This window comes from Neolamprologus multifasciatus, chromosome 3 (assembly GCF_963576455.1).
Source record: "Neolamprologus multifasciatus chromosome 3, fNeoMul1.2, whole genome shotgun sequence".
Taxonomy (NCBI): domain Eukaryota; kingdom Metazoa; phylum Chordata; class Actinopteri; order Cichliformes; family Cichlidae; genus Neolamprologus; species Neolamprologus multifasciatus.
In genome coordinates this window covers 23,040,851-23,051,622 of record NC_140441.1, presented here as the reverse complement: position 1 = coordinate 23,051,622, position 10,772 = coordinate 23,040,851, and the positions used below count along the sequence as shown (strand labels likewise).

The following is a 10,772-nucleotide window of genomic DNA, read 5'->3' as shown; positions in this document are numbered from 1 at the left end:
TCCATATATTGTATATGACTTTACCTCTTGACCCAATAAGAAATTCACCTAGCTTAGATCAGATTTAAACTTAAAATTTACAAATTAAGAAAAAGATTTTCGGATAAACTTAACATGGTTAAATGAACGTGAATTCAATGCATATTACTTAAAACAATTTTACTTCCTAATTGAAATATAATAAATGGGACAATAGAGAGGAGAGTGTGTTTCATTACTTTAATTTGACTCCCATAGTTTTTCAGCACAAACATGAGTCAGTCAGCTAGTAAACATAGAACAACAAGGAGAATGGGCACATGTGGGGTGAAATCATAGTGGCAAAAATATTTGGAAAGGAGACCGTTATTTTTATTGTTACTGTCACTCTGTTAGTATTCATTGGCAAAGGCCATTTATACTCCACAGTGCCGAGTAGTGTGCACAGGACCACTAAAGGACATCAGGGCCTAAGGCCACTCACAAGAAGTCTGTTTCTAATTGTTTGGTCAGAGACATTCACACCAGTGCTGGAAGTCATTTTGAAGCTAAGGTAGTACTCAACTTGTTCCTCTTTCCACAAAGGAACAGATGCCGGTACTGCAGATGGGTGGAAGGCCTTCTACAACCCTCTCCAGCTCTCTTAGAGTAACCGCTTGTCTCCTGTAGTCTGCTCCATGCTCTTAAGACTGCTGGGAGACACAGAAAACCTTCTGGCAGTGGCATGTGGTTTTGTGGCATCCGGTGGAGTTGGACTGTTTGTGCAACCTCTGTAGGGTCGAGTTTTCACCTCACGCTAAAAGCAGTGAAACTGACCGTAACCAAATGAAAACTAGTAAAAAAGAATAGATGATGACAAAAAAAATATCAGCGTCCTCCACCAGTAAAACCATTCCTACTTTTGTGGTTGTCTCATTGTTGGCCCTCTACTGCACCTAGGGTTAATTTCATTTAATTTCATTTATATTAAAGCTGCAGAAACTGATTAACACAAATATCTACATGAACTGATATTTGTCAGACACTAAATATGTATTCTGTTTCTTTGCAAGGAATCTTTATCAAGTGACTTGTTTGTCGGTGACTAACTATTATTTAACAGAGATTAAGTCAAAGAAAACTATTTTTTTAAAGTCTGTTGTACAACATAAAAATGCATACAGGAAACATAGTTTACCACTATTTAAAGCATATGAACAAGTCAGGCTGTAAAACATTTGGCTTCTCTCAATGAAATTCTCTGAATGAAATATAAAAGAAAAAGTCTAACATGAGAGAAGGATAATGACTCAGAGAGCATGCTGTGTCTTAGTTTCTGCACCACACAGGTATTGAAGTTTGTCTGGGAGCCACACCATCACTGCAGGGGATGAAGTAAGAACTTGTCTTCAAGCACTCAGGAGTGAGTTTCAGACACACAAAGCAGAACTCTTTCTGACAGCAAGGACAGATGATGTTCTTGCAGCCTGTTTTATCGTGCTCCACCCTCTGACCACAGGTGGGACAGGCCCGGATGGAGGGACAGGCATCGACCCCCTCAACCTGAGGGAGAGCGGTAGTATTGCAGTTCTTGAGAAGTTCGAGGTCGTGATTGATACATCCATCGTTGTCACAGCGGTTAGAGCGTGGAGCGCTGCCTTTCCATGGCTTCAAACACTGCCAGCAGAACTGGGACACTTTCTTCTTGTCAGCTGTGCAGATAGTGCACTGAACATTAAGGTTGGTCAGGTCCTCTCTCTCCACATAGGTTTTGCAACCAGGACACTGTTATGACAAACATTCAAGAAGTTCAGTGTTTTTGGATATAAACTTTCTTTATTTAGAGTCACATGACTGAAACTGATCCGATTGATATTATCCTCACATCAGTGCAGTAAACTTACCAAGTTAGTTTGTTTTTATCATGATGACTAAGAGCAGTGGGGAATTGCTGGCATTGCTTTGACCAAAGATTAATGACTACATTTAACCAAAATTAACCAAAATACTTTTATACGTTTTCCTAATTTTTTTTAAGGATTTGTGAAAAGATTTTACCTTTATGTTTAGCTTTATTTGAATTGCACAGTAATGCTTGTACATAGCGTGTCAGCAAATTCTTTAGCTGCAACAAAGTGATCACATGAGGAAGTTGCTCAAGTTTAGACAACACCCACATGTATTGTTCTAACCCACTACAAGATCGTTAATCAACTTGTCCATCTTCGTCTTGCAAGCTTGCATCCTGTGCAGCCTCTATGCAAGCAGCAGATAAGAAGTTGTTTTTTCCTAACTTGTACTCCACCCATGAGTGTTACGTGAGAGGACAGTATATAATAAACTCTGAGCGAAAGCCTGGCGCGCTTTGCCTACACTTTCTGTAGTCGACGGAAGGTGTCAGGTAATCGTCCATGTACATGAATTAACTCTGGGCCCGTGATTCTTTGCTTTCCTGAGGTTTTTCTCCTTACATTTCTTGGTCCTCCGAGCCGGAGTTGGAAAAAGCAACTCAATTGTTGTGACTCCAAACCAGAGATCTACGCTGTATCCTGTCGTCATTGGGACCCCGCACCGAGGTTTTTTGACACCCTCCTCCATGGAAGGAGTGGCCGGTGTTCTTATCAGTGGTCCACGACGCTGGGATCCAGTGAAAGACCTCAAACATAGATGGAGAGATCTTGGAAAGGTAAAAGAATCCACTCAATCACACTCGCGTAAAACAGAAATAGGTTTCACCCGCCGAAAGGGTTTGACAGTCTAATCCACTGTACGGATTTTAAAAAAAATACGTGTAATAAGGTTAACCCACTGTAAGGGTTCATAGGACTAATCCGCCGAAAGGATTGTAAAGTAAAACACGTTAAAGGTCTCACCCGCCGTAAGGGTTTAGGAGTGACCCGCCGTAAGGGTTTAGGAGTGACCCGCCGTAAGGATCTGCGCGACTGTGTATAAATGTTTGTGTGTCGGAAGTAAGTTAACTTTTTTGACAGCACATTAAGTTGCTGAACTACTTCCTTTGTTACTGTCTTTTTATTTAATCAGCCCACCAAACTCACTGCTGACGAGCAGTGGCTAGAGAAAAAATGTCCAGGCGCCGGACAATTTAGTGTTTATACATGGAGATCAAAGTAGTTTAAAGTAGTTTAAAAAGGGTTGGAAACAGACCCGACTGAATAATGAAAAATAAACGTGAGTGTGAATGTGTCTGACGTCACGGTGTTTTTGTGCGCTGTGTAAAAGTAATTGCATCTGATTGTGAGAGCGGTGATTCTGCAGGTCACCAGCTATTGGAAAAAAAAAAAAAAGAAAAAAAAAAAGAGTAAAAAAGAGACAAAATTTACATTGTAGATGAAAAATAATCATAGGAAAAAGGTTTTGTGTTGATCAGCCAAGAACAACTACAATCTCATTTTCTGCTTTTAAGAAAGGACAATACACAAAAAACAGAGAGAGAGAGAGTTGTGTGCGTTGGTTAAGCAGTGATGATAATAATGAACATGTCTTAGTTTGTCACTTTCAGGTGACAAGCAGACCTGAATCAATTTTCCACATGCAGCGGTCGGAAGAAAGTTATAGTTTAACATCATTAGAAACATTCAGGCCAAGTTTCTGGCTAACTTATTTACAGCACCATGTGTCTCTTAAACTCACAAGCGAGCTCTCACTCCTCCCTGAAGACAAGGAATGCAGCTCCAAAGAGCAATAACATGGCAGATAAAGAGACAGCAGCAAAGTCCTGGGCAAAGAGTCCCAGCAAGCAGCAGCAGTGTGGACAAACAGCATCAGAGAAGAAGAGCAAACCCATCATCCTGCCTGATTGGATGAATGGCACTGTGTTCCCAACAAGCTGCAACTTCACTGTGCATGTGACAAGAACATTTGAGGAGAACTGAGGAGACTGTTGGAGTTTGACATTTGCCACCTTTGGAGTAAAATGGCAAGAAGAGACAGTGGAACACAGGACAAAGCTGAAGGAGAACTGCCTGCTATTAGACTGTTGAAGTGGGAGAGGACAACAGTGAGAGTAAGTGTTTAATGTGGGAAATCAAAATTTGGGTTAGCAAACCTGGGAAAAGAAAACTGACTGCTTAAGTGGGAAAATTGTGAAGGAGTCTGAAACACTGAAAAAAGAAACATACAAAATCACACACACAAGCAGAACATGCATTAACCCTACTAACACAAACACAAGAGAGCTCATGAAGATTAGACAACATCTTAAGCATGTGAGTCTGTTTACCATCTTGTCCAAGTCACTTAGTGTGATGAGAAGTGATGCAAAGATCAGTGGACTCATAGCACATTAGTTACAAAATGATTAAATATAGCAGAGAAATGTGTAGGAAAGGCAGCTTTAAGAACATGTTCTGCTGGATATGCAGCTCCACAGACATGCATTAAACCTGCCTAATAACACAAACACACATGCAATGAAAATTAGCTTGTTATCTCTCATCAGTGTTAAAATAGGGTAAATTTAACAGACACTTGTTATCAAATGCTGAATTTATCCAATAATTAAAAAAAATTGACTCTCTAGGTTGCAGGACAACAGTTTAACCTTTGTGGGGAAAAAGATTCTGATTTGACCAACCAGTAATCAGACAATAAATTTAGTTGTTAATATAGTGAATTGGGAGATGCTTCCTGCTTGATTGATGCAGCACAAGTAATTTACTGTATGAGGGAAATTCTATTTTTGTGATAACATTTTGAACATGCATTTCTGTTGTCCTGTCATCTTAGTGGGTTAATAGCTGATATGCAAATTAGTTGATCGTTCTTAGATTAATGAAAGGTGACTGAATTTTAGCACGAGTGAATGAGATGTGTTGGAGTTTGTTAGAGTGGAGACTCTAAAACACTGAGTTTCCTGTTTTGATGTGCGAGTGAATCCTGTACCTAGATACACAACTCTGAATACGTCAGAACAAACTTCTTTTGTGAAATAGCTGATGACATGTCACATGTTTTATGATGACAGGAAAAAAGGAAAACTGAATAAAATGGGTGTGTGTGGCCTAAATGAGTGAGAAGCACAGACCTGGGGATTAAACTCATAGCTAATAACATATTAGGCTTATGTTGTGTGTTGTGCAGCTGATGGTTGGTTTGGAGTGAATCTAGCTGATGATTTTTCTTTTGTTGTGAAGTTGAGCCTGCCAATTAGTATGATGGTATGATAAATCATGCTAATGGTATGATTTACCCTCCTGAGATGAGGAGCTTGTGTCATGACTTAACAAGGCCTTTTTATTTTGATACTTTCACAGAGCACTGAAAGTTTTGTTCGATAATCTCTCTCAGCAGATCTGCACGATTAGAAGCGCTATACGATACGTCGTCAAGAAAATTGTTACAAGTGAGTTTCTCCACATTAAAATGGGCTCAGGAGAAAGCCACTTATTTGGGACGATTAGAAAATGAGAGTCCCTGCCTAAAAAGGATTCAGCGAGGTAATCCGATCTAAAATTCTTCTTTTTTCTTTGAAATGACGTCATTTTGCTGAGGGTGGAAATCAAATGCGGCGATAGTTTCCACTATCAGCAAAGAAAGAAGAATGGATGAATGAATAAATGGAAATAAAAACAAACTGACTGACTGATAAAACCTGACAAGACTTGACTACGACTCAAAGTTAACCTCCACCTAGACAGGACAAAAGGGTGGATGAATTTATGTGTTTCTTTTTACAGGAGCAGAAAGATGACAGCAACATCCGAGGTTGCATACCGATTTAACTTTTAAATGCCACTTCCTGTGTTTGTGAATCTACCAGGGGTGTGTTATTCATGGGTTTGTGTTGTTCATAGAGATTACTGTGAGAAAGAGTGTATACACCTGCGCAGCTCTAACATTTACATTTCTTTTCTACAGCATTACAGTTCTTCATGTGACTTGATCATGTGATTTATACCAGGACAACTAGTTAATGTTTTTCTACTACAAGATTTCTGGGTTTATGTGTGAAGAAACTGTGCTTACAGGTTATGAGTGGTGATGCTGTTATACTGTGTTTTAGGGAAAATGTGAAGGTTATTTTGATTTCACTTCCAGATCTTGTTTTTCAGGCCATGATGGTGTGTATGCAGGCTCCTGGCGGAGCCAGTTTTTAAGCAAACTTAATATGCAAATCACACTAACATCTTTTACTGCAGGATTATAGGTCCGAGGTGGTGCTGCTCCAGAGGAGGAGATGCCCTGATGTTGCCTGGGACATGATCTAGTTAACCTTTTTCTTTAAGACAGGAATTTGGTTTTGATGAGTTGACTCATGGGAGTGTCCATGCGTCAAGAGGAGGGGTCCAGGATTAACATGAAACAATGAATTAACATTAAACTATGTTTTATATGATTTTTGCAGCGATTTGTGTGATTAATAGTTCATTCAACGGGTATCAAACCTATGCAAGTGGTGCAACCATGTTCAGATGAGGCTTTGATGGCCTATAAGTGAAGTTCACTGAACTAAAGAATGTGGTTTGATGATTGTTGACATGCTCTCCAAATAGAAGTTTTTCCTCCTAACAAGGAAATACAGGTGCAGCAGTCATCTCCTGAGAAATCTTCAGAGGCCCGGTGAGAAGCAAGAACCATTCCAGACATAGCTGACAGCCCAGGCAGTGGTTGAGGTCAAAGGTCGAGCTGGTTGGGGCCCATCATGAGATTAGACTTTGGAGCCGCAGCAAGGACCACGAAGCTGCGTTGGAATGAGAACTGTGCCAAGGGGGATTTCCAGAGCCCGACGGAGGAGATTGTGGACAACAGACGGGCACCTGAAGGATAAGGGGGGCGTACCAAGCGTGACAGTGCAGAGGGAGTCCGAGGATGACATCATGATTCTGTGAAAGCACAGGAACCAGAAGCTATGGTGTGATAACAGCAGTTTCCTATGAACATCACCTAATGCTGTGTCACTGTACTGTGCATACGATGACACTCTGAAGACTGCTAGGATCATAACAGCAGTAAAATAACTGGACCCAGCACCCTTTCCACAGAGGGGTTTTTTCTGCAGTAGAAGAGTCATAGGTATTCCTATCACAGGACAGAAAGTTCTCCACGCTCTTTTCCCATGGATAGGGACTGGAAAACATGCTGGAAAAAGATTTGGCTTGTTCCTCAATGCATCCTGCAAGGTCAGCAAGGGACATAACCAAGAAATGGACGCTCTCTGAATTGCTGTAATGCAATATCGTGTAGCACTGGACATGATCCTGGCTGAGAAAGGAGGATTGTGTGTCTTTCAACACCATGTGCTGCACCTACATACCAGATAATGTACATTCTTTAAACATGGCTTCAGATTCTAAAGAGACTGTTGATCGGCGTTGGAGTTTTCCTGGTTTTATTTTACTTTATTATATTTTATTTTATTTTGCTTTTCTTTACTTGTGTTATACCTTGTTTAAAGGCTGTAATTTCACAGATGATAAGTTTATCACTCACGCAGATGTACCACAAACCGATGAAGATCATGAAGACTTCTTTTCCTATTTGTTAAATGAAGATGAAGTGCAACTAATTATGTAGTAACTGAAAATGTGAAAGACAAGTAGTTACTTACTGATGACTATGATGTAGACTCTGATACAAGTGTCTAAGTTGCCTATAAAAATCAGCAAATGCATTCTATGATGAACTAACTGAAAATACATGTTGTAAGAAGTTATGTCCTGATAAATGATATGCGTTTTGCCGTACAATTCAAAATGCTAAAAACAGGCGGGAATGTGAAAAGATTTTACCTTTATGTTTAGCTTTATTTGAATTGCACAGTAATGCTTGTACATAGCGTGTCAGCAAATTCTTTAGCTTCAACAAAGTGATCACATGAGGAAGTTGCTCAAGTTTAGACAACACCCACATGTATTGTTCTAACCCACTACAAGATCGTTAATCAACTTGTCCATCTTCGTCTTGCAAGCTTGCATCCTGTGCAGCCTCTATGCAAGCAGCAGATAAGAAGTTGTTTTTTCCTAACTTGTACTCCACCCATGAGTGTTACGTGAGAGGACAGTATATAATAAACTCTGAGCGAAAGCCTGGCTCGCTTTGCCTACACTTTCTGTAGTCGACGGAAGGTGTCAGGTAATCGTCCATGTACATGAATTAACTCTGGGCCCGTGATTCTTTGCTTTCCTGAGGTTTTTCTCCTTACATGATTACTTGTAAATATACATTTAAAGAATTCAATAATTTCTGAAACACTTAACCATGTGAAAATGGTACCTTTTTTAAGCACAGTTTGAATACTGTGAGTGGGCCTAAGGGGCCAGGACCTGCTCACTTCAACAATGGGCCTATCCTGATTGCCTCAATTTTTTTTTTTCAGGATTTATTTTTACTTATCAAAATACATGTTTAAATAAACAAAAGACAAAAATGTTTTTCTTTCTAACAAAAAAGTCATTTATCAAGTTATCAGCCAAATTCTTGCCAATTGCAGTGTTACCCGTTACAGCATAGAGAACGGGAGTGGGCGTTGAAAATTTCCGTCTATTTTTTTTCTTCATGACAGCGCAGGCGGTTTTGATTGAGATCATTTATTAAATTTACAGCTCAGTGTGTTAATCCTGCTGTTGATATAAATCAGGGAACAAAGAAAATTATCCCCAAAATAGCCTTTTGTTTTGTAGGAGCAATCATTCTCTACTAAACTCTTAACTAAATGAGGTTAACTTGGACACTTACAGTTTTAAATTCACAGTACCCTGTGGCAGCTAGGCGAGCGATGTTCTCTTCAAAGTACTCCATCTCTTCTGTTGTCAGTACTGCCAGCCTGCGCACCTCTTGGTAGGACCAAGCTGCATCACACTTCTGTAGCGTACCATCCTTTAGAGCTGGGCACTTAAATTTGTACTGGCCCTGAAAAAGATGTTAAAGATGTAAGGACATCTAATTTATGTTTTTGATAGAAACAAGTTCTAAACACTGACACAGCATCAATATTTTTTTAATGTTTCCATTTATGTGTTGACTACTTACACTTAACAATTATGATTTTGGTACCATGGCTAAAAATGTCCATAAAATACAATACAATGTACAATTAAAAAAAAATAAATGCATGTACCCCAGAGGGTTAACTACTTCCACATACTTTCACCTAGAACACCCATTCCACGTTTAAACTCTTCTCCTGTCTTTCTGCTTCTACTGTCTAATTCAGCTTTTCCACAAGTTCTACTGTTTCCCTTAAATTAATTTTTAACTTTTGCATGAATTATGAGGATTTGCATGGGTTTCTATCATTGCTGTTAGAGTGCGTGCAGTCTAAGCTCGGAAACCCTTATTCATGTACGAACAAACTCCTGCTGCTTACTCAATTTTCGCTGAAGCCACACAAATTATACATCAAAACGTAGGTATTTTTGTTGGCTTTAAGACAATGTCACTATCATTATTGTGAGGGTTACCGTTTTTTCGTAATTGGCCTCAAAGTGACACAATGTCTGAAAACTTACCATTCAAAGTCTATGGGGAGGTTGTGAAACTCAGAGCTGAAATTCTGTAACGGGAGGTATTTTCAAATTGTCATATCACCTAAACTGTGCAATGAAGAGGCACGAGGCTTGTGCCAATTCATCTTCAGACACTGCTGGCACTCACAGTGGAAGCAGTTTTTTACAGTCATCTTACCGTTGAGCCATAAATTACATTTGTTTGAGGGGTGGAAATCTGTCCTTCTCTCAGTTTTCAAGCTCTGAAAATGAAGCTGTTTTTTCTCTCGTCATATCTCCTCGATGGAATTTCAGAGAGCTCTGAATATCACCCACTTTTTGATTTACACAACGTTTTGTAACACCAAAAAACTGTTTTTTGCCTCTCACCGCCATCTAATTCTGACTCCTCATTACTCTGTTTTCCAGGAACTCCTCCTCCTTAACCAGTGGTGTGATTGGTAATGGTCTGGTCTACAGCCCAAAATGTCGTGGGTTCAATTCCACCTTGTTCAACTTTTTTTTCCTTACAAATTAATACACTATCACTTAATACCCTGTTCACTTGGCGCTGTGTGTGTGTGTGTGTGTGTGGGATAAACCCAATTTTTATTCCTTGGGGGGCAGCACATTGACTGTAGAAAAGATGGACGACGCGACCCCGCCTCCTACCATTGTGCAAAAATGAAGCCAAAATACACTGCTTGTGGAGGCTGCCATCTTGCAAATTTGGAGCCAGAGTCTGCGCAGTAGTGACTTGAGGTGGAGCGACTGTGTAACGCTCCCGCCCACACACCCGCTGGACGTGACCGCAAACACGCCCCCCTACGCTTTTTACGTAGCCCGGCTGCTCGAGTTTTTTTGCTGGTTTACCGCGACTGACGACTCGTTTATTTAAGGTAAATACAACCATGTCACTGTTATAAAAAAGACACACAGCTTATCATCTTATAGTTCTAAAATCGCTCAGTTGTTAATTCGTTAGCTAGATTAGCCGCTAGCATATGCACTGTGTTAGAGGCTTGTTGCTAGCTAGTTAGCGATGCTACACACCTGCTACTCTAATAGTCTGTGTTATTGAAGGATTCAGCACTTCTTGTGTTTTTTTTAATCCATTTTTAGACAGCGACGAGATCAGCTGCACACTCTACAGAGGCCCAGAGTTACTGTTAATATCAAAAATATAATGCTGTCCTTTGAGATTTTAACATAAGACTGAGTGTAATGGATCTAAAACTGTTTAAATCTCTACAGCCTGGTAACATGGAGACTTTAAAAACATCAGCAGCAGGTTTCAGTAGTGTAGTCTAATTTGTTCTTTTCATTTAATAATAGAGTCCATATTATATCAACAGCTACATTCACCCTGGA

At 39.9% G+C, this 10,772-nt stretch overlaps 1 protein-coding gene and 1 long non-coding RNA gene across 2 annotated transcripts; one reads left to right on the top strand and one right to left on the bottom strand.

Annotated features, from left to right (window-relative positions):
- Nucleotides 1-124: 124 nt before the first annotated feature.
- LOC146522052 (uncharacterized) lies at nucleotides 125-9,797 on the bottom strand. The gene is made up of 3 exons (XM_085154119.1): nucleotides 9,792-9,797; nucleotides 8,641-8,826; nucleotides 125-1,743 (listed from the first exon to the last, which is right to left on the bottom strand). Exons 1-3 carry the CDS (start codon nucleotides 9,795-9,797, stop codon nucleotides 1,288-1,290), a joined length of 648 nt encoding a protein of 215 aa, XP_085010245.1. The 3' UTR covers nucleotides 125-1,287.
- On the top strand, nucleotides 3,150-8,004 carry LOC146522053 (uncharacterized). The gene is made up of 2 exons (XR_014872244.1): nucleotides 3,150-6,831; nucleotides 6,914-8,004. It is a non-coding gene; the product is annotated as an uncharacterized LOC146522053 (long non-coding RNA).
- Nucleotides 9,798-10,772: the final 975 nt, after the last annotated feature.